This window comes from Manis javanica, chromosome 14 (assembly GCF_040802235.1).
Source record: "Manis javanica isolate MJ-LG chromosome 14, MJ_LKY, whole genome shotgun sequence".
Classification (NCBI taxonomy): Eukaryota; Metazoa; Chordata; class Mammalia; order Pholidota; family Manidae; genus Manis; species Manis javanica.
In genome coordinates this window covers 10,489,582-10,514,526 of record NC_133169.1, presented here as the reverse complement: position 1 = coordinate 10,514,526, position 24,945 = coordinate 10,489,582, and the positions used below count along the sequence as shown (strand labels likewise).

At 37.1% G+C, this 24,945-nt stretch overlaps 1 protein-coding gene and 1 pseudogene across 8 annotated transcripts in view; one reads left to right on the top strand and one right to left on the bottom strand.

Moving 5' to 3' along the window:
- Positions 1-24,945, bottom strand: part of ASH1L (ASH1 like histone lysine methyltransferase) — a 217,948-nt gene that overhangs the window by 120,243 nt on the left and 72,760 nt on the right. For all 8 annotated transcript variants that reach the window (XM_073221363.1, XM_073221362.1, XM_073221361.1 and 5 more), the window contains one exon: positions 18,283-22,843. In XM_073221363.1, the coding sequence (XP_073077464.1) occupies positions 18,283-22,843 (4,561 nt within the window). The remainder of the gene's footprint in view (positions 1-18,282; positions 22,844-24,945) is intronic.
- On the top strand, positions 1,555-7,670 carry LOC118972128 (small ribosomal subunit protein eS6 pseudogene; annotated as a pseudogene).

Genomic DNA, 24,945 nt, shown 5'->3' with positions numbered 1-24,945 from the left:
AATTAAATGCACTGTGAGAGTGAATGATTCAGAGCCTGTGCTAGAGATCTTTAAGCTAGAAAGTCTGTGTTTTTCTCATTCTTATTAGGTGATTTCTCATAATGCCCAAATCAGATCATTCACTGGAATGGAATTCCTCTGGAAATTCCCTAATTGCACTAACCACCTCAATCAATTTTCTGATTCCATCTCCACATGTTCACACTTCCCTTATGGGTGTATCTATTACACAATGCTAGAGAAATTGTCAGAAATTGGAAAATTCTGATCAATATTTATATTTAGTTAAAAAGAAAAACAGCATACTTTGCTTCAATCATTATACATTTACTAATTACATTTACATTTAATATGTTTTTTTCCAAACAAAAAGAAGAGTTAGCTTGAATTTATTCTTGGGGGCAGAACAGTTACCAATACCTACAATAATTCCATAATAATAAATTCTGTAATTTGTAAATTGTAAACGGAAAAAAGTCCATGCTACTGCTTTCCCCAATTTTTAAATCAGGTTTCAGGTTCTGTCATGTGCAGCCAGTCATGATTAAAAATGCTCAAAAACAGGGATGGAATACCTGACATTTCAGGTCACAAATCCTCGCTAGGTCTATTTCATATTTACTTAACACTGGTACTCAATTAAATAGAATTAGTCATCAGGATTGTATGAAACCAGAAAACCTGGCTTCACTGTATAATTTCACTAAAAATTCATTTGCATTCGGCTGATTTTAGACTGCTCATATATAATAGTGTAAGACAGTATACAAATTTTAAAAAAAGCTAACGACCACATGCACATCATTTATAAAATGATTAGACCTGTTATTCTTTTTAAAGTTTTATGAGATTAATTTTTTTAGTCTGAAATTGCTCAAATGACACTCAGTCAGTTTGATTGCCCATCCATGAAACAAGGAATGATTAAATGCCTTGCTCCAGACTATGTAGGAGGAACTATCATTCCTGCCTGTGCCCCTGATTTATTTTCCTCAAATTTACATCAACACAACTTATCAAATATTCCTATTTTATTCCAACTAACATTTCTGATACATCTATTCAATATAAATAAGAACCCTTTTTTTCTTTTGAACCAGTTTGAGATAGGTTTCACTTGACAATTAGCACTCTGCTTTAAAAAAACAAAACACCAAACTGTTTCCAACAGCCAAGATATGGAAGCAACAAAAGTGTCCATCAGTAGACTAATGGATAAAGATTACACAAACACAATGGAATATTATCCAGCCATAAAAAACAAAGAAATTCTGCCATTTGCAACAACATGGATGGACCTAGAGGGTATTATGCTAAGTGAAATAAGCCAGGCAGAGAAAGACAAATACCATACATTTTCACTTATTTGTGGAATCTAAGAACAAAACAAAAAGATGAGCAAAATAGCAGTAGACTCACAGACACTGAGAAGTGACTGGTGGTTACCATTGGGGAGAGGTTAGGGTGGCTGGTTTTTCTTGTGAAACCTTCCTAAGAGTGTATGTATCTTAGTGTACATATATCAATAAATAGGCATCAATAAATAGGTATCAATAAAGGGGCACAAAAAATTCCAGTCATAATGTAAGGTGGTCATGGGGATGGTAGTACAACATGGGAAATATAGCCAGTGAATCTGTAACATCTTCCTATTTTGACAGACTATACCAGTCAAGGTGAGGATTTAATAATATGGGTAACTGATAAACCACTATGTTGTATTCTTGAAACAAGTATAAGATTTTATATCAACTGTATTTCAATTTAAAAAAAAGTATGCCCCTAGTTCAACCACTGTGGAAAGCAATATGGAGGTTCCTCAAAAAACTAACAGAAATACCATTTGACCCAGGAATTCCACTCCTAGGAATTTACTCAGAGAAAACAACTTCTCAGATTCAAAAAGATATGCACCCCTATGTTTATCACAGAACTATTTACACTAGCCAAGATATGGAAGCAACTTAAGTGTCCATCAGTAGATGAATGGATAAAGAAGATGTGGTACATATACACAATGGAATACTATTCAGCCATAAGAAAGAAATCCTACTATTTGCAACAACATGGATGGAACTAGAGGGTATTATACTCAGTGAAATAAGTCAGGCAGAGAAAGACAAATACCAAATGATTTCCCTCATTTGTGGAGTATAACAACGAAGCAAAACTGAAGGAACAAAACAGCAGCAGACTCACAGACTCCAAGAGGGGAGTAGTGGTACCAAAGGGGAGGGGTGGAGAAGGGCGGGTGGGGAGGAAAGGAGAAGGGGATTGTGGGGTATCATGATTGGTGCACATGGTGTGTGTGGGGTCACAGAGAAGACAGTGTAGCTCAGAGAAGACAAATGGGCACTCTGTGGCATCTTATTACACTGATGGATAATGACTGCAATGGGGTATCGGGGGGGACTCAATAATAAGGGTGAATGTAATAACCACATTGTTTTTCTTGTGAAACCTTCCTAAGAGTGTATGTATATCAATGATGCCTTAATAAAAAAAAGAGAAAAAAAAGTATGCCCAAGTATCAACTTCATGAGAAAGTTTTAAATTAGTTTCTAGATCTTTAATTAGTGTTTTTATTCATACTTTTATCTTTTTTCATATTTTCAATTTTCCCTATTGTTTTAGGAAAGACAGAAATTATGTGTTTTTGGAGGAATATACTTAAATTTATCTAAAATTTTAGTTCACTGATTTTAAGTTACCATTATCCTCTCTTCTTCTAATGTCCAAAAGATTAAAAAGTAAGCAATTTTATTACCTGAAGTTGGGCATTTATAGCCATTCTCTTTTTATTTTGAATTCTTGGCTAATTTTTAATAATTACACATATTTATCTTTTCAAAGAATCAGCTTTTATTTTTTTTCCTTTTCATTTACTTATGCTCTACCCCTAATTCTTTCTATCCACTATCTTTCAATGTAATTAGTTCTTTTTCTAGTTTTCTGATAGAAATTATAATGAAAAAACACAATTTGATTGTTTTCTGTCCTATAAAATGTATTTCAATGTGACTAAAAAGATTATAGTCTTGGCTAGACAGCAGAGATATGGCTAACTTTTGTGTAATCTAAAAGAGTCTGCCTTGACAATAGGATCTGGATGGGGGCTATCCATATTTAATATAGTACTTCTCCTAAAATCTGGAATTTCCTCAGTCGAGATATCTATCTCAATATCTGCTACATGCAAATCATAGTCAGTGTGCAACTTTGTACTGCAAGGATGAAGAGAGAACTTGAAATATAATCTTGGACACTGTATGAAATATTCTTTTGTATTCTGTATCTCGTCTGGTGAAAGAAATTTTTATGTACTAATAATAAAGTGGGAATATCCGATTTTTAAAAAACCGAACGGGTTGTTTTGGAATAATTAAAATTTACAGTGGAGTTGCAAACATAATATAGAGTAAGAATTCTCATATAACCTTTATCCAACTACCCCTAATATTAATGTCTCACATAACTACATTTGTTAAAATTCATGAAATTAACACTGATTAAATTTTTCCCTTTATATCCTTTTCCTGTACCAGGGTCCAATCTAGGATGTCGCATTGTATTTAGTTGTCTCCTCGTCCTTGATACTTTTGAGTACTATTTAGGTATTTTATATAATGTTCTTTTACCCCACCCCTATGGTTAGACTGGGGTTATATGGGTTTTTGGAAAGAATACCATAGGAATGATTTTTCCTTCTAATTACATTGTATCTGAGGCTACATGTTACCATCATGATTCATCACTAGTGAAGTTAAATGCGTTCCTGGTTAAGGTGCTGTCTGCTAGGCCTCTTTACTGTAAAGTTAATTATTTTTCCCTTTCCACACCCTGTTCTTTGGAATTAGGTCACTAAGTCCAGCCCATATTCAAGGAGAGGGGAAATTAAGCTCTACCTCCTTGAAGAGGCTAGTCTACATGCATTATCTGGAATTCTTCTATAAGAAAGACCTGTTCCTTTCCTCCACTGATTTATTTATTTGTTTGTTTGTTCGTTCATTCATTCATTCATTTATTTATATCAGTATGGACTTACAGATAGTTACCTTATTCTTTTGGTTGTAATTCAATAATGCCACTACGTATTTTGTTCCTTAAACTACTCCAACTTTAGTCTTAGTATTCTGTTTTAGGATAATAATATCCTGAAAGTAACTGGCAATTTCTTACTACCTGGTACATTAAGTACAGTTTACCCTTGGATGGCATGGGTTTGAACTGTGTGGATCCACTTAAATGAGGACTTCTTTAATAAATATTGGAAGAAAATTTGGAAATTTCTCTGGAGATTTGAGACAATTTGAAAAAACATTTTATTTTCTCTAGCTTACTTTATTGTAATATGTATTGTAAGAATATTATACAGAATATATTATAACAATATAATACATATAATGCACAAAATATGTGTTAATTGAATATTTATGTTATCAGTAAGGCTTCCAGCCAATGGTTGGCTATTAGTAGTTAAATCATTGGGAAGTCAAAAGTTATATGTGGATTTTTGACTGCCAGGGGTTTGGCACCCTGCCGTCTATATGTTGTTCAAGGGTCAACTGTAGGTTTTTGGACATTTTAACAGGATGCCAATTAATGTATCAACAATATCTATCTTCAAGTTATGTATGGTAAAAATACTTATTTAAGATTGAGAAGTCTAATAAAATGAAGTTTAGTTATACTTTATATATATATATATATATGAACTTTTTATATTTTAAGGAAAAAAATTGAGACACTAAAATAATCCAATTGAGAAGATGCAATTATTTCCTTGACAGAATACATAATCATAAGGAAAGAATAAATAATAAACCAGTCAGAACTGCTACAAAATTTAAAGCTGTAAGAATTTTGTCTATACTTCCTCATTTCCCATTCATTCCTTAACCCCAGAACTCTAACATTTGACATTATGGAAACTGCTATTTGATCACTAGAGATAATCTAGTCTACTAGATTATCTAGAGATAGTCTACTTCCAATCCTTATTTAACTGATCTCAGTAGCACCTGACACTCTTATCTACTAACTCCCTTAGGAAATCCAGTGTGTTCAACCTAAATATTATCATTTCTTTTCATGGTTTCAACAATCACTTTTCCACAACTTATGTTTGGTTTGATTTTTCTTTTAAGTGACATATATTACCCACTAAACGGCATGAAACCCAAATCCATTTTCTATCTCCAGCCCCTCCTTTTGCATACCTCCTTTCTCATACTCACATCACCACCATTCAACCAATTACCCCAAAGATGCATCTTAAGAGACATTCTAAAACCTTCTACCCTTTCCTTATCTCTTAAAATGTATTTCCTCTGAATATGTCTTCTTTACCACTACCTTAGTTCAGGCCCCCAAAATATTTTGCTGGGACATTTCCAAAATAGTCCACCTGATCTTTCTCTAATCCATCTATCACTGTGCTATCAAATAGCATCAAAGCAAATCATTCTTTGCTTCAAAACCCTAAACTTCCACTGCCTATCAGGCAAACTCCAAATTCCTTGGAATTCTATATAAACAAGAAGCTTTATTATCTGTCCCCTGCCTATTTTCCAGCTTTATATCCTGGATCCTCTTATCATACTGTTTGCAGTTACTGAAGCAATTATGTCTCCAAGACCCTGAAAAGCTTATTTTTCTCTAAGAAATAGTCTTCACCTTTTACTCTTTGCAAACTAAACCCAAAACATCTTTCTAGCTCTTATTAAGTAAGCCCTCTTCCCTGCTTCCCAAAACACATCATGAATATCTCAATTTTAGGAACTATCAATAATTATTTGTATACATATGTCTGTATTCTTTGCTGAACTACAAATTCCCTGAAGGCATAAATCCTATCTTATTCATGTTTGTATTCCTTGCACCTAGCAAACAACAGATACAAATAACTGCTGAAGGAACAGTTACCATAATAAGACAAGAAATCATAAAGCTTTGGCTCTTTTTCAGTGCCTCATAGGCTGTCAGCTGCTTGAGGATGAAGCTAAACATCTCTTTCCCAGCCACCGGCTGCCAGAAACTCTTTGAAGTGGATGAAGAACAGCAAACTTCATACTTTTTATGGGAAGTATATGGCCACAGAAGGTGCTGCTGACGCTCTAGGTGAAGAGTGGAAGGGTGATGCAGTCCAAATCAGTCGTGGGAATAACAAGCAAGGTTTCCCCAATGAAGTAAGGTGTCTTGACCCATGGCCATATCCGCTTCTACTGAATAAGGGGCATTCCTGTTACAAACCAAGGAGGACTGGAGAAAAAAAGTGCAAATCTGTTTGGGGCTGCATTGTGGATGCCAATTTGAGTGTTCTCAACATGACCACTATAAAAAAAGGGGAGAACGATATTTCTGGACTCACTGACACTACTGTGCCTCACTGCCTGGGACCTCAAAAGCTAGCAGAATCTGCAAAGTTTTCAATCCCTCTAAAAAAGATGATGTCTGACAGTATGTTGTGAGAAAGCCCCCTAAACAAAGACAGTTAGAAACCTAGGACCAAAGTGCCTAAATTCAGTGTTCTTACTCAACGTGTCTTACAACACAAATGTCAGCGTACTGCTCTGAAGAAAACAGCAGAATAAGCCAAACTTTTGGACAAGAGAATGAAAGCCAAAGAAAAACACCAGTAACAAATAAGATCAGACATCAAAAAAAAAAAAAAAATCAGAAAGCTTTGCCTAAACAAGTTCTGACTTTCAAAGTGATCAAGTTAGAAGATACCCCATGCTTTATTTAGTACTTTTTTCTCACTGGTTTTAAGAGTACAGGAAAACCAGTTTTCACATCTACCTGAGAAAAGTTGCTATTAGAAAATCAAGTCATATTTCTACCCACTCATCAAAAGAGTAATTGTGAAGAAAATGGAGAGATTCCAAGACACAGATCAATTAACAGAAGAATTTAGACTTCGGTCATAATAAAGAAAATATCTGTTCTTTGTCCTGATTCCTGGCACAGAGTTTCAAAAATCCTTGGAATTTCCTAAGTGGTAAGAGTGTCTTTCTTATGCCAAAGTGATCTTATAGATAGCTTCAAGATAGGGATTTTTTGCTAGAAAAACCAATCACGTGATTTAGAGGGTTAAAACTGGGCCAATCCAATCTACAGTGAGTACAGGAGGGCTGAGACTGAGTTCAAAACATGGCTTGATTTAATCAATCATGCTTATGTAATGAAGCCCCAGCCAAAACTGGACACAGAGACCTGATGGAATATCTTGGTTGGTAAACACAACGATGTGAAGAAGCACACTCTGGAAGAGTGACACACTCAGAACCCATAAAAAAAGGGCATGGAACCTTGGTGTCCCTATCTCAAATGCCAGACATTGTCTATGTGTATCTTCAATTCCTCAACTATTTTTTTCAATTCCTGATCTGTACTTTTTTTGTTCTTGCTGTTGTTTTCATTAATCTACAATTACATGAAGAACATTATGTTTACTAGGCTCCCCCGATAATCAAGAACCCCCTAACCCCATTACAGTCACTGTCCATCAGTGCAGTAAGATCCTGTAGAATCACTACTTGTCTTCACTGTGTTGCACAGCCCTCCCCATGCCCCCTGCTACATTATACATGCTAATTGTAAGGCCCCCTTTCTTTCTTTTTTATTTTTATTTTTTATTTTGGTATCATTAATCTACAATTACATGAAGAACATTATGTTTACTAGGCACCCCCCTTCACCAAGTCCCCCCCACATACCCCTTTCACAGTCACTGTCCATCAGTGTAGTAAGATGCTGTAAAATCACTACTTGTCTTCTCTGTTGTAGAGCCCACCCCGTACCCTGTCCACATTATACATGCTAATAGTAATGCCCCCTTTCTTTTTCCTGCCCCTATCCCTCCCTTCCCATCCATCCACCCCAGTCCCTCTCCCTTTGGTAACTGTTAGTCCATTCTTGGGTTCTGTGATTCTGCTGCTGTTTTGTTCCCTCAGTTTTTTTGTTCTTATACTCCACAGATGAGTGAAATCACTTGATACTTGTCTTTCCCCACCTGGCTTATTTCACTGAGCATAATACCCTATAGCTCCATCCATGTTGCTGCAAATGGTAGGATTTGTTTTCTTCTTATGGCTGAATAATATTCCATTGTGTATATGTACCACATCTTCTTTATCCATTCATCTAATGATGGACACTTAGGTTGCTTCCATTTCTTGGCTATTGTAAATAGTGCTGCAATAAACATAGGGGTGCATCTGTCTTTTTCAAACTGGGCTGCTGCATTCTTAGGGTGAATTCCTAGAAGTGGAATTCCTGGGTCAAATGGTATTTCTATTTTGAGCTTTTTGAGGAACCTCCATATTGCTTTCCACAATGGTTGAACTAATTTACATTCCCACCAGCAATGTAGGAGGGTTCCCCTTTCTCCACAACCTCGCCAACATTTGTTGTTGTTTGTCTTTTGGATGGTGGCAATCCTTACTGGTGTGAGGTGATAACTCATTGTGGTTTTAGTTTGCATTTCTCTGATGACAAGCGATATGGAGCTTCTTTTCATGTGTCTGTTGGCCATCTGAATTTCTTCTTTGGAGAACTGTCTGTTCAGCTCCTCTGTCCATTTTTTAATTGCATTATTTGCTTTTTGTTTGTTGAGGTGCATGAGCTCTTTATATATTTTGGATGTCAAGCCTTTATCGGATCTGTCATTTATGAATATATTCTCCCATACTGTAGGGTACCTTTCTGTTCTATTGATGGTGTCCTTTGCTGTACAGAAGCTTTTTAGCTTGATATAGTCCCACTTGTTCATTTTTGCCTTTGTTTCCCTTGCCCGGGGATATATGTTCATGAAGAAGTCACTCATGTTTAGTCCATGAGATTTTTGCCTATGTTTTTTTCTAAGAGTTTTATGGTTTCATGACTTACATTCAGGTCTTTGATCCATTTGGAGTTTACTTTTGTGTATGGGGTTAGACAGTGATCCAGTTTCATTCTCTTACATGTAGCTGTCTAGTTTCGCCAGCACCATCTGTTGAAGAGACTGTCATTTCCCCATTGTATCTCCATGGCTCCTTTATCATATATTAATTGGCCATATATGTTTGGGTTAATTTCTGGAGTCTCTGTTCTGTTCTACTGGTCTGTGGCTCTGTTCTTGTGCCAGTACCAAATTATCTTGATTACTGTGGCTTTGTAGTACAGCTTGAACTTGGGGAGCGAGATCCCCCCTACTTTATTCTTCCTTCTCAGGAGTGCATTGGCTATTCAGGGTCTTTGATAGTTCCATATGAATTTTTGAAATATTTGTTACAGTTCATTGAAGAATGTTGTTGGTAACTTGTTGGGATTGCATCAAATCTTTATATTGCTTTGGGCAGGATGGCCATTTTGATGATAGCAATTCTTCCTAGGCAAGAGCATGGGATGAGTTTCCATTTGTAGTGTCCTCTTTAATTTCTCTTAAGAGTGTCTTATAGTTTTCAGGGTATAGGTCTTTCACTTCCTTGGTTAGGTTTATTCCTAGGTATTTTATTCTTTTTGTTGCTATTGTGAATGGAATTGTTTTCCTGATTTCTCTTTCTGTTAGTCCATTGTTAGTGTATAGGAAAGCCACAGATTTCTGTGTGTTAATTTTGTATCCTGCAACTTTGCTGTATTCCAGTATCAGTTCTAGTAGTTCTGGAGTGGAGACTTCAGGGTTTTTTATGTACAATATCATGTCATCTGCAAATAGTGACAGTTTAACTTCTTCTTTACCAATCTGGATTCCTTGTATTTCTTTGTTTTGTCTAATTGCCGTGGTTAGGACCTCCAGTACTATGTTGAGTAACAGTGGGGAGAATGGGCATCCCTGTCTTGTTCCCGATCTCAGAGGAAAAGCTTTCAGCTTCTCGCTGTTCAGTATGATGTTGGCTGTGGGCTTATCATGTACGGCCTTTATTATGTTGAGGCACTTGCCCTGTAAACCCATTTTGCTGAGAGGTTTTATCATGAATGGATGTTAAATTTTGTTGAATGCTTTTTCAGCATCTATGGAGATGATCATGTGGTTTTTATCTTTCTTTTTGTTTATGTGGTGGGTGATGTTGATGGATTTTTGTATGTTGTACCATCCTTGCATCCCTGGGATGAATCCCACTTGGTCATGGTGTATGATCCTTTTGATATATTTTTGAATTTGGTTTGCTAATATTTTGTTGAGTGTTTTTGCATCTACGTTCATCAGGGATATTTGTCTGTAATTTTCTTTTTTGGTGGGGTCTTTGCCTGGTTTTGGTATTAGGGTGATATTGGCTTCATAGAATGAGTTTGGGAGTATTCCCTCCTCTTCTATTTTTTGGAAAACTTTACAGAGAATGGGTATTATGTCTTCTCTGTATGTCTGATAAAATTCTGAGGTAAATCCATCTGGCCCGGGGGTTTCGTTCTTGGTTAGTTTTTTGATTATCGCTTTAATTTCTTTGCTAGTAATTGGTTTGTTTAAATTTTGTGTTTCTTCCTTGGTCAGTCTTGGAAGGTTGTATTTTTCTAGGAAGTCGTCCATTTCTTCTAGTTTTTCCAGCTTGTTAGCCTATAGGTTTTCATAGTAGTCTTTAATAATTTTTTTATTTCTGTGGAGTCTGTTGTGATTTTTCCATTCTCGTTTCTGATTCTGTTGATGTGTGTTGATTCTCTTTTTCTCTTAATAAGTATGGCTAGAGGCTTATCTATTTTGTTTATTTTCTCAAAGAACCAGCTCTTGGTTTCATTTTTTTTTCTATTGTTTTATTCTTCTCAATTTTATTTATTTCTTCTCTGATCTTTATTATGTCCCACCTTCTGCTGACTTTAGGCCTCATTTGTTCTTCCTTTTCCAGTTTCGATAATTGTGATGTTAGACTATTCATTTGGGATTGTTCTTCCTTTTTTAAGTATGCCTGGATTGCTATATACTTTCCTCTTAAGACTGCTTTCGCTGCATCCCACAGAAGTTGGGGCTTTGTGCTGTTGTTTTCATTTGTTTCCATATATCCCTTGATCTCTATTTTAATTTGTTCGTTGATCCATTGATTATTTAGAAGCATGTTATTAAGCCTCCATGTGTTTGTGGGTCTTTTTGTTTTCTTTGTACAATTTATTTCTAGTTTTATACCTTTGCAGTCTGAAAAGTTGGTTGGTAGGATTTCAATCTTTTGGAATTTACTGAGGCTCTTTTTGTGGCCTTAGTATGTGGTCTAATCTGGAGAATGTTCCATGTGCACTTGAGAAGAATGTGTATCCTGTTGCTTTTGGATGTAGAGTTCTATAGATGTCTATTAGGTCCATCTGTTCTAGTGTGTTGTTCAGTGCCTCTGTGTCCTTACTTATTTTCTGTCTGGTGGATCTATCCTTTGGAGTGAGTGGTGCGTTGAAGTCTCCTAAAATGAATGCATTGCATTCGATTTGCTCCTTTAGTTCTGTTAGTATTTATTTCACATATGCTGGTGCTCCTGTGTTGGGTGCATATATATTTATAATGGTTATATCCTCTTGTTGGACTGATCCCTTTATCATTATGTAGTGTCCTTCTTTATCTCTTGTTACTTTCTTTGTTTTGAAGTCTATTTTGTCTGATACTAGTACTGCAACACCTGCTTTTTTCTCCCTGTTGTTTGCATGGAATATCTTTAACCATCCCTTGACTTTTAGTCTGTGCATGTCTTTGGGTTTGAGGTGGGTCTCTTGAAAGCAGCATATAGATGGGTCTTGCTTTATCCATTCTATTACTCTGTGTCTTTTGATTGGTGCATTCGGTCCATTTACATTTAGGGTGATTATTGAAAGATATGTACTTATTGCCATTGCAGGCTTTAGATTTGTGAGTACCAAAGGTTCAAGGTTAGCTTCTTTAGTATCTCACTGCCTAACTTAACTCACTTATTGAGCTATTTTAGACAATGTCTGGTGATTCCATATTTTTCTCCCTTCTTATTCCTCCTCCTCCTCCATTCTTTATATGTTGGTTGTTTTATTCTGTGCTCTTTTGTGTTTCCTTTAACTGCTTTTGTGGGTAGTTGACTTTATTTTTTGCCTTTAGTTAGTATTTGGTTGGTCTGCTTTCTTTGCTGTCATTTTATTTTCTCTGGTGACATCTATTTAGTCTTAGGAGTGCTGACATCTATTTAGTCTTAGGAGTGCTCCCATCTAGAGCAGTCCCTCTAAAATACCCTGTAGAGGTGGTTTGTGGGAGGCAAATTCCCTCAAGTTTTGCTTGTCTGGGAATTGCTTAATCCCTCCTTCATATTTAAATGATAATCATGCTGGATACAGTATTCTTGGTTCAAGGCCCTTCTGTTTCATTGCATTTAATAAATCATGCCATTCTCTTCTGGCCTGTAAGGTTTCTGTTGAGAAGTCTGATGATAGCCTGATGGGTTTTCCTTCGTAGGTGACCTTTTTCCTCTCTCTAGCTGCCTTTAAAATTCTGTCCTTGTCCTTGATCTTTGCCATTTTAATTATGTGTCTTGGTGGTGTCCTCCTTGGGTTCATTCTGTTGGGAGTTCTGTGTACTTTTGTGGTCTGATCGATTATTTCCTCCCCTAGTTTGGGGAAGTTTTCAGCAATTATTTCTTCAAAGACACTTTCTATCCCTTGTTCTCTCTCTTCTTCTTCTGGTACCCCTATAATGCGGATATTGTTCCTTTTGGATTGGTCACACAGTTCTCTTAATATTGTTTCATTCCTGGAGATCCTTTTCTCTCTCTCTGCATCAGCTTCTATGCGTTCCTGTTCTCTGGTTTCTATTCCATCAATGGCCTCTTGCATCTTATCCATTCTGCTTATAAATCCTTCCAGAGATTGTTTCATTTATGTAATCTCCATCTGGACTTCATCCCTTAGCTCTTGCATATTTCTCTGCAGCTCCATCAGCATGGTTATGACCTTTATTTTGAATTCTTTTTCAGGGAGATTGATTAGGTCTATCTCCCCAGATTCCTTCTCGAGGGAGGATCTCTGGGTTAGTCTGGTCTGTATCAAATTCTTCTGCCTTTTCATGGCGCTAGAGGTACTTGTGGGAAGCTGGCATGTGTGTTGGCTGGGAGAACGTCCCTTCTTGCTGGTTTGTGGCTTTCCTCTCTTGGCAGAATGGTGACCCCTAGCAGCTTGTGTTGGGCATCTGCACGCAGATGGGGTTTCTAATTCTTGCCTGGCTGCTGTGGAGTAAGCTCTGTGGTTGCTGTGAGCGTGGCCAGACTCAGGCTGCTGCTTCCAATATAGCGGAGCCGTGTTGGAGGGGAAATGGGTGGGGAGGGACCTCTGAGCTGCGCTGCCACCCAGGGGGTTAGGGTGCTTGGAGTTCCCCGGGATTCCCAGCTGCTGGGCTAAGTGTCCCAGGACGTTTCCGTCCAGCTGTCAGGTCCCTGTCCCTTTAAGTCTTTCAAAAAGCACTCGCTTTTCTTTGTCCCAGGGGCACCGGCTCCGGGGACCCACTTGCAGGTTTTACTGTCCCGTTTCCCTGGTATCCAGCACCCCACGCACTGTGTCATCGGCTAGGGCTGGGTATTTAGCAGTCCTGGGCTCCCTCTCCCTCCTCACTCTGACTCCTCTCCTCCTGCAGGAGCTGGGGAGAGGGGCACTTGGGTCCCGCTTGTATCTTAATCCCTTCAAGAGGCACTGGGTTCTCACAGGTGTAGATGTAGCCTGGCTGTTGTCCTGTATCTTCTGGTCTCTCTTTTAAGAACAGTTGTATTTGTTGTATTTTCAAAAATATATATGGTTTTGGGAGGAGATTGCTGCTGCTCTACTCATGCCGCCATCTTGGCTCCCCTCCATTATCTGTACTTTTTATAATAAAACTGTAATCATGAGTACAGTGGTTCTGTAAGTTCTGTGAGTCATTCAACCAAATTATCAAAACTGAGGGATTGTGGGAAGCCCCAAATTTGTAGGAGGCTGGCCAGAGGTGTGGCTGGATTGGACATGAAACCTGTACCTAGCATCTCAAGTGGGGGCAGTCTTTGAAAGACTCTGCTCTTACTTTACTGGGTCTTGCTCAGCTTTAGATAGTATCAGAAGTGAACCAAACTGATACCCAGTTAATTACACAGAATTGGTGTTGAACAGTGACCTCAGAGAGGTCTTAATGTTTTTGTATGTTATTTTTATAAAAGAAAAACAAAGACAAGTTTTTATTCTTAGAGCAGATATTTTTGTATGTGTTAGAATTCCTTGCTATTTCATTCCCTGAGGACCCTGAAAATAGGCTCACATTCACCTTTTTCACCCCAATTCCTATTAACAGGCCTCTTGGGTGACTTTGATGCCCATGTAGATGATACATTCAACATCCTAACCTGTTATCCATCTCACCTCACGTTCGCCTAACGCTCCCCACCTAGTGTAAGCTCCTTCTTACAACTCTTAAATTAGGGGCTTCAAACTCAAATGCTCCTTGGAGCCAGATTCACCACTTAAACAGCTGAACTGAGCCAGATATAACACACAACAGGAACTGTGAGGACTGAGGCAAACTGAAAAATGCATGCACCAATTAAATGGGGGGTTGCCATTATTGAGACCCAGCCATCAATGTCATCCAAGAAATGTGGACTACTGCTGCCAGATGTTCTGATTTTTTGAAATAGAAAAGCAGAATTCTGAAATTCATATGAAATACCCAGATTTAAAAATTTTAACAATTAATTCTTCTTAAAATGTAGAGATCACCACAAAAGAGCACATATAAAAAGCAAAGGCTGACAGAGAAGACAAGTAGTGATTCTACAGCATCTTACTACGCTGATGGACAGTGACTGTAATGGGGTTTGTTGGGGGGACTTGGTGAAGGGGGGAGCCTAGTAAACATAATGTTCTTCATGTAGTTGCAGATTAATGATACCAAAAAAAAAATCTAATGTGTATCCAGTGTGTATTGATGGCTTACAGCAGGTGTCAGTTTGGACTAGCCATCATTCAAGTGCTCAACGGCTCTCTGTGGCCAGTGGCTACCATACTGGACAATGAAGTTTTAGAGTAAAAACTGTTGATTTAATATTATAAAGGAAGAAAGAAAAAAAAAAAAGGCTGATATTTTTTAACAACTATCAGTCTATTTAAATATTGCAGTTCCTCAGAACTGTCCAAGACACTCTTTTCTCATTCTGTATTCTCTCCACAAGGAAATATCACTTTCACAATGACAGACAGACCTGACAATCTATTAATATATAGTCTGTTTTGTCACAGTGTTTCTGTAGAGTGAAATAGCTCATATACAATTGATAAATAGAAAAATACCAGGATAATATGGAAGTTACGTGAGTTCATACACTGATTTTCAAAAACACATTAATGTTTTGAAGCACCAAGTTTGCAGGTGAAGAAAGAGTACACCAAAACCACATGATGCAGTAAACGACAGACCAGTGCAGTTCTGTTCAGAATGCCCATTTGTCCTACATTCTTCTTGGCTCTGACTGGTCAACAGACTTTCCTATAAATGCTTATTACTGTGTCCTTTCCCCCAATCTTCATGCAAAACAAACAAGGACAATAGGGCAGTACCAGTTATATCTGGCATCACTTATCTGCCAATGACATATTTTTATGTCTTCAACTGAACAGCTTAGCTTCAACACTTGTATCCCATTCTATCAAGCTACCTTCAATTTCCTAAATAATTAAGTCCTATGTTTACTGTAATATTCTTTTTCTAAATAATTTATTAAACAAAATCTTAACTTCTGTTGATATTTTCTAGAATTATTATTTTTCTTGGTTCTCTGGTTGCAAAGTTGCATAGATTTTGAGAATCTCCTCCCAACTCTTTTTCAGAAGCCTTTTTTAGTGAAGATATTGCCAAAGATTTTCAAAATGTCATAATGAGATGCCCATATCTCCAGACCAGACATCTTTATTGAGCTCCAGAATTAGATACTCATCTGTTCAAAATTCCCATTTTAATATTCTAAAGGCACCTCAAAGTTTATGTGTATTATAAAATCATTATGTATATATTTATGTATTCGCTCTCCCTAAATCTGCTCCTCCTGTCTTCTCTGTATCAGGACATGGCACCACCAATCTCTGAAATGTTCAAATGAAGTCTGCCACCACCCTTGTCTACATACCATAATCTCATCTAGACTACTGCAACTGCCTACTAGCTGGTTTCCCTATAACTATTTTCGTCCTATACAATTCAATGATTGCACATGAGCCAGAATGAGCTTTTAAAAATGCAAATCTAATTAATACTCTTCTGTCTTTTGCTTAGTTATAAAATCTAAAATCTTTAACAAATGGTCTAGCTTCTTTTATCTTGAATATCTACACGTGCTTTTTTTTTATATCATTAATGTACAATTACTTGAACATTATGGTTACTAGACTCTCCCTATTATCAAGTCCCCCCCACATACCCCATTACAGTCACTGTCCATCAGCGTAGTAAGATAGCTTCTTTCTTTTGCCACAACTCTCTCACCATTCTTTTTCGTATACCCTCTCCCACCACAATGAACCTCCCATCTACTCCCCTGGTTTTTCTAAATCCAAGCTCCTTCCAGTTCAGGATCTTCAAAATGTGCTCAGAAGTAAACTCTTCCTAAACCTGCTCCTCCTCCTGTCTTCTTTGTATCAGGACATGGCACCACCAATCTCTCAAATGCTCATACAGAAGTCATTATGCCATTACTTATGTGCTTACCACTCTATGGTCTGTCTTCCTTCACGAAGCTGAAAGCTAAAGAAGCCAGGTATGTTTTTACTCTCTAATATATGCCGGTGACTAGAACAGTACTAGAAGTTTTGAAGCTCAATAGATAAATGAATGAGTGAAGAAATGAATAAATGAATGAGTGGAATTCTGTTTACCTAACTAACTGCTGCTCATCCTTCAGGTAACAGTTTAGGGTGACTTTCTCAGGGAAGCCTTGCTGAGTTAAGCCCTCATTTCATGCTCTCACAGAACCCTATACTTTTCTTTTTTTAAGTACCCTTATCACAGTTTTAATGACACTTAATGTGTAATTTTATTATCCATCTCCACTGAAAGTTCCATGAAAACAATAAACCTGTGTGCCCTGTTCCCTATTATATATGTCACAAGGGCCCACAAAGTCGAATGTCTGACAAATAGTAGATATTCAGTAACTGTGTTAATTAAATATTTTTCAAAATCTGCATGAAACTATTTAAAGTTTAGGATTTTTTAAATTACATTGTTAAAAAAACTAAAGAATGCTTAGCTTTTTCCACGAAGATAGCTTTTATTTTTAAAAGGTTCATGAATAATGAAAATCAAGAACATAAATTCTTGTCCTTGAGGGGTTTATCATTTCCTCTAATGCACACATTTTTAATCGTTTGGAAGAATAATTAATAATTAAGCACCCCAATTAACATCTGTGTGCTTACTATGCACAAATCACTTTCATTAACACTATAACCTAATTTACTTCTCATAATAACCCTGCAAATCCTGTTTTATTGGAAGGGATACTGAGGCTTAGGGAGTTTACTGGAAGAATCTGATGAAATGTATAGACTTTCACTTGTCTATAATACACACGAGCATACATACACATAATTTTATTTTCAATATCAGAAGTTTTATGAACTTTCTAGAGTTAATTTATAAACCCTTAGGGTTGAGATCTCTGATAAAGAACTCCTGACTTAAAGATATCTTCTATGTGAATGGGCAATGTGTCCTCTTTCTTGTTTTCTATCCTCTTTTCAATTCTTAAAAGACAACACCTTCTAGATATTGCAAATGCATTATTTAGGTTTGTTTCATGTCATTATATCCAACTGAAGCAGCTGTTACAAAGATACATAAAAGCAGTCTGCAAAATGAATTCCTCCTGAATATTCAGTTACATTTTAAACAAAGTTGGTATTTTTGAATAGTCATATTTTTAATAAGAGACATACAGGGTTAACAACATATTCTTCCTGTAACATAGAAGCATTATAATTACTGGATTAGTATATATTAAAAATCTTGCAAAGCTACTAACAGATTATCTATGAGCCATTTCTCACTAAAGAAACTGTGTAATGGCCTTTTTGCATAAGAAAGATAAATTTTTTTTCCTCACTTACAAAAGTTGGGTGTTATTTCTTGTTTGTTTTGATAATGATACCTCATCTCAAAATTCAAAATTAATGCAAAGATATGCCTTATCTTCTCACATCTACTGAAAATGAGAACTTTGCAGGTAACATTTCAAGAGACATTAACACCACCACAAGATAGGAGAGCTATTAGATGTCATGTACATGTATCAAGCAACCAGTGGGCAAAATGATCTATTTCTTTAACACAAATAACAGGCAACAAAACAACCCCCTTACCTGCCAAGGTCTGCACTGCCCTTTCACTGGAAGGCAGTGGCTCCTTTCTGTGAGGCCGATTTAGTGAAGTGTCCTGTGCAGAAAACAGTCCTGGGCTGTCAGTTAATTTCTTCCGGCCACTGGAGTTAGGGTTTGAAACTCTGCAGCTGCCTATTGCACTTGTGAAAAGGTTTGTATGTTCATCACTGCTGGCAAGATCAGAGTTGGGAGTGAATCCTCCAAGGGATAAACTTGGAGAACTTTCCGAACAGTCAATCTGTAAAGGTGTCTGCAATCCCAAGGCCAATGGACTAGATTCTGAAGGCTCTCGGTGGATCCACTGTTCTTCTCTATTTATTAAGCTTTTTGAAGGAGAGAGATGAGGGCAGGACATGTGACACCGGTGTTTTTCTTTATGTTTATATCTTTCTCCAACTGTATCCTTTCCAAAGCGATAGCGCTTCAAAGACTCCAGGACGGATCTAGAAGAGCTAGTGTCCATGGAAACCTGAGGCTGTTCAGAACGGTGTTCTCTGTGTTTGTGACGGTGTCTGTGTTTGTGCTCAACCATCCAACCATAGGCCATCTCGGGAGGGACGCTAGGGTAGGTACTCATGGAAAGGAGCGGAGTCCTGCTGGTTGTAAGAAAGGCCTCCTGTCGAAGCAGCTTATGCTTTTTCTTATGGTATTTGGTGGGGTTAAGAAGTAAATGACCAGCATGCATATAGGAAGGAGGTGGCAGTGGAGTGGTGAAAGAAGGAGAGGGAGGAGGTGGATAAAGAGTAGGGGGATACCTTCCATAGTAACCTAATCCTATGGGAGCAGCTGTAATGGGTGAGGGAGAGTAAGGCATGCCATAAGAGGGATAGAATCCAGTACTAGAAAGAGGAAAACTAAGGCTATGCATAAAAGGCATTTCAGCCATTGCCTCCCTCATCTTAGGGGGTCTCCCTCTTTTCTTTTTTAAGTCAGGTTTTCTAATGTAGTGCAAAGGGTCTAAGGGGAAAGAAGGATGTGTATAAAAACTATTAAAGTTGATTCGAAAAATAGTTGGCAGAAGGTCTCGGGGGATAAAATGATGACTTCGATGGGTGATTCGAATTTCACTTAGACGACTTATTAATTCCTCCAGATCTGCAATAAAGTCTGGATCCTGTCTATTTCGGAGTTGGGGATATTTCTTTTTTCGTTTTCGTTTCTGCCTTTTTATCTTGTCATAGCTGAGGTAATCATGATTCCTGCGCTTACATTTATGCTTATGTTTTTCTTTAAGACTGCTTAGGACTGTAGATGTTTCAGGGGGAATCAGAGAAACATGCTCAAAAGAATGCCTCCTCTTTTTTTGTCCACAAAATTTCTCTGCCCTGTCTGATGTGCTATTATTATCTGTTCCTATTCCACTATCACTGGGAATGGTCTCATCACTATGAGACTCACTAATGGGAGAAGGAGTAGCTTCTTTCAGAGATGTGAGTTCACTCAAGTGTGAAGGAGAATTTGGCAACAAAGTGGGAGGAGATAATCGCCTCCTCCCCTTTGAGGCCTTCTTCATTGCAAGAGTCTGAATCATGCTGCCCTGTCTTGAGTGTAAATGCAAATATGGCACTGAACTGGGTTCAACAAAGCCTGCATCGCTACTTACAGGGCTCTGACCTCCACTAGTTCCAGAAGACTGAGAACAAATAGGTGATGGAAGAATCTCAGAACTACCAGCAGATGAAGGCAGTAAAGGGGGAAGGATCTGACCTAATGCTGACCCTGCTGCCTGCTGAGCTGTTTGCTCAAGAACAGCAAGGCTGGCAGGGCTACCAGAAAGAATGCCATTTAAGACAGTTTTTGGTTTTCGACCCCTTCTCTTTCCTATGTAAATGGTTCCTTTCTTGCTGACATTTATCTGTTGGCCCAATTTAGAGCCAAATGTGGCAGCAAGACTTGACACTGTATTATGGAGTTTGGATTGCACTTTCCCTTTATTACTTGATTCTACAGAGCTTGAAAGAATCTGATTCAACAGTTTCTTTCTCTTTAAAGTCTTCATTTTATTTATTTTGCGGATAATTGTTTTCATTAATTGTCCATTGTTTCTCTTGGTAATTTTTTTATCTGGTTCCATTTCAATGTCACTCATACTACAGACAGTTGGTCTATGACTGTCATCTAGATCATCTGGATCCTGAAGTTGATCCTCACTCTCAAAGAAATCACTACCACTTCTATGGATGTCACTTTCAGACTCTAGCTTGCTTGGACTTTCGGTGGCAACAAATGGAGCCACTGACAGTACAGGTGGCTTCATCTTGACTGGTGACCTCATTTGCCTCTTGGGTCTGCCTCTTTTTTTTGGAAAAGGAGACACAGACAGACTTTGTTTGAAGGTAGGAATCTCAATTTCTGGCTGTAAAATGGGGGGTTCTTGTTCTTCTTTAGACTGCAGAGAAAAAACTTTGGAGGCAGGGATTTTTAAAGTCCTTTTAGGTGGACCTTCCAGTTGAGGCATCTCCTTAGATTTAGGTCTTCCTCTTTTAGGCTTATAAATATCAGACAAAAGATCACTAGAGACACACATACTAGAGGATAGTTTGTGAGTAGCAAAAGACTTATGAGATGGTTTTTCACTATCAGTTAAGAGAGTGAAGGATGGAGTTGTAGATTTGCTCAATTTAGGCAATCGGCGTTTAAGGAAGTCATGATCTACAAATGAAGATGGTCCAATGTTTTTCATGAACTTGACTGGCTCAGAATTACTATTTGATAATGAGCTACATGAAACACTTTTAAAGAGCTCTGATCTTTCTAATTCTAGCCCTTTTGGAGACCGGCATGTGCTTCTTGCCACCACTTTAGTCCACCTAGGTTTTCTTCCTTTCCTTTTTTTTAATGGTTTGGACTGCAAACTAGTGCTTAGGCTTTCAGCAACTTGGCAGTGTTTGTCAGATGCAGTTACTGCACCAAGTTTTAGAAAGGGCTTGCTACTAAATAAACTAGTGAAGTTAACAACTGAAGGGGTAATTGTATGAATACTTGATTCAGAAGTCAAACTTGGCTTTTTTCCTAGGGAAGAACTTATTCTTGGAATATCTATATGTGTATTTTTTGAATCATTTAGCTCTTTATCAATCCCTTTACATTCAATATTCATGCTATGACCCATGGACCTATGACCAATGTGCAAGTGGGTACTTTCAGAAGTAAATTGGTTCTTTCCACCAGATTCAGAAATTTCTTCCATCAGTTCTGTGTTGGGACTTAAAAGTAATGGATTAGCAGCCAATTGTGAAGAAGTTCCAGGGGGACTTCTGGTTAAAGGATTAACAGATACAGTAGGGGATGGGGAAGGGAGACTGCTTTCTCCTACTGCACTAAAAGGGGATTTAGCTGTAGATGCATCAGAAGAACCTCCCATTTGAAAGTCTGGAGAAGTGCAATATACAGGAGGTTGCTTTTCATGCTTTGAGGTTTCATAAGGCCCCCTTTCATTGGATGAAAAACTGTCTTGCTGAATGCATGTTCCTTCATTAAACATTTCTTTCTCCAAATTAATGATTTCTTTTCGCACTGAAAACTTTTCCAATATGCTTTCTTTACTCTGCCGTATAACATTCTTCTCAAAAGTTTTGCTGGTGGCATTGTCTTTCAGGGATTCAGGAAGTTCCTGACTTTCATGACTATTGATGTTTGTACTACAAGAAGCCTTAAGTGGTTCCTGAGTGGGGAGCAGTGCTTCAGCTTTAAGGTTTATGGCATCTTTACTGACCAGGGCTGCCATAGGACAACTCACTAGTTTCTTTCCAATTTCCTTATTAACTAAGCCCATTGTTGAATTTGCTATAATCTTCTTTGCACAGTCCTTGGCCATTAGGCCAACAGTAGAACCCAATTTCTTGCCCAAGTCTTTATTAACCAGTCCGACGACAGTGCTGAGTCCTAACTTCTTTCCAGATTCCTTATTCACTAAACCTGGAACAATACCAATTCCTAGCTTCTTTCCAGAATCCTTGCTCAGCAGTCCCACTGTAGTGATAGTCCCTGGCTTTTTGCCTAAGTCTTTATTAATGAATACTGCTGTAGTGCCAGTTCCTAGTTTTTTCACAGAGTCTTTATTGACCAATCCTACTGTTGCATTGAACACTGGCTTTTTCCCAGGATCTTTAGTTACCAATCCAACTGCTGTGCTGATAGCTGGTTTTTTTATTAAGTCCTTATGTATTATTCCAGCTACAGAGCCAAAGCCTGCTTTCCTGATCAAATCCCTGCTAACCAATCCTGCAGTAGTGCCAGTTCCTAGCTTCTTCAGTTTTGTCTTGGAAGACTTGGAGGGAGGACAAGTTGCAATGAGCTGTGCCAACTTTTCTGTTACACTTGTTCCTCCATTAAGTAATGCTCTGTCCTTTAAATCAGAATCCCGGCTACTAACAAGAGTAGATGATGCTGCATTAATGTAATCTGTCATTTCTGAGTGTACTGGAGAAAGCGTCTTAGACAAAGAATTGTTTTCTCCCTGTGAATGAAGATGGATGCTTTCTTCAGACTGGCATTCAATGGTTGCACCATCACCTGCTTTCTTGTACAACTTTGAAGGGTCCTAAAATTTGAACAAGAAAAAGGTTTCAGAGAAAGTAAACCTTACACCATGTCAGTTTAGCATTATAATCAAATTAATCACATATCAGATATATTACAGAATAGTGTTCTTTATTAAAAAATCTAATTCATGTTACATTAATGACACAGTATGTTAGTTCCTCTGCTGCTCTATCAGAAGCTATCAAGATGTTGACTTTCAAGCACATAAAACTGTATATTACTGGTTATTTAGAAATATCCCTAAATTTTTTGACATTGTTTTAACAAAGCAAAGTAAGTCTACTTCCATCTTACTTTAGGCTAAATACACATTAGATGAATGTACTGTTTTTGAAGAGAAATAGTTAGCTACAGTTTCCACGGTCCTCTTTTGAAATGGTTCCCAGCCTACCTTCTTCACTGATTTTAATGATTACAGACTAATATAGGACAATCCCTGACCTACTTCTATTCTTTTAACTCCTTCTCAATTATAGTCTTGAATGAGCAATCAAGTTCTCTCTTAATGCTAGAGGAACAGGAAAGACAATAAAACACATTCATATTTTCTATAGAATCTGTTTTTATGTCAAATCTTAAGAGTTGGAAATAACTTTGAGGTCATTAATGTAAATTGCTATCCAGTACATGAATCCTTACTATATGCTTTACAAATAAATTCACTACTTCACACAAGAGTCTGGTTTACTTTTGGGTAACAATTAAGAGTTCTTTTTCTCTCCCCTTCATGTTTCAACATAATTTTTTAAATCTAGGTATTAACTGACATAAAGAAGAATCTTAACTATAAAATACAAACGAACAACTTAAATAAGTGTAAAGACATACTGTGTTTTTGCCTAGGAAGATACAAAGATGTCAATTTTCCCTAAGAAAATTTATAAATTTAATGTGGTCCCAATAAAAATATATCCAAGATTTCTTTCAGGAATAAGAAAAATTATAATGCTCATTAGGAAAAACAGTCAGGAACGGCTAGCAAGATCTAAAAACAAGAAAAGCAAGGTGATAGCTGTACCAAATATTATTTTTTAAAGCCTCTACCATTTCATTGGAAGTATAGAACTGAAACTGAAAAAAGAACAAATGGAACAGGATAGAAAATTCAAAATCAAATTCAAGGACACCTGGAAATGTACTGTATGTAAAATGATATCATCACCACAGAAGGGAAATTGGTAATAACTAGAAAAATACCACATGCATTCAACTATACCTTTAAGCAAGATTCCCACTTTTAGTGAATCTGTCCTAAGATATGATGACAAAAAGTCTGCAGAAAGCTATAAAACCTACCACTGTTTTAATAGCAAAACCCTAAAATGATCCAATTATCCAAATTTCAATGATTTAGATTAAATCCAAAATCACAGAGGACTGGCTTAATAAACCAAAGTATATATATAACAAAGGAGTGCTATGAAACTGCAAAAAACCTGCTATGGAATGATACTTAAGATATACTGTTAAATTGAAAAAAAAACCTATTAGAACAGTGGTTATAATATGCTACCTTTTGTCTAAGATGGGGATGAAGGAATACACACACACACCCACACACACACACACGGTTATATTAAAAATGGAAGAAAAAACCAAAGATTAATGAAAATAGTCACCTATGAAAGAGAAAACACGTCTAGAAGTTAGATCTCTATGTATCTGTTTTATGGTTTTGACTTTGCAATTAAATGTTTTACATATTTAAGAAACATAATTATAACATGAATAAAATATCCCAAATCTCTAAATATTGGAAATAATGTAAAAAATACACCCAATATCTATCAAATTAATTACATAAATGTATGGAAGATAGTTATTTTGAATTACTTTAAAACACAGTATTTATACTATACACTCTAAAGACAAAAAGACTGCCCACACAGAAATCTTAAATCGCATGCAGTGAGCCTATTAGTGGTAATATTGGTAGAGTTATTTTGAACATAGATATATATATATAGAGAGAGAGAGAGACATAAAATAAGTTACTATGTGAATATCATTAGGAACTGATATTTTAGAGGAAAAAGGATACAATATAAAATCAAAGAAGTAACTTTATTTAAAATCAAAACCATGTAACTTTAAGTTTCA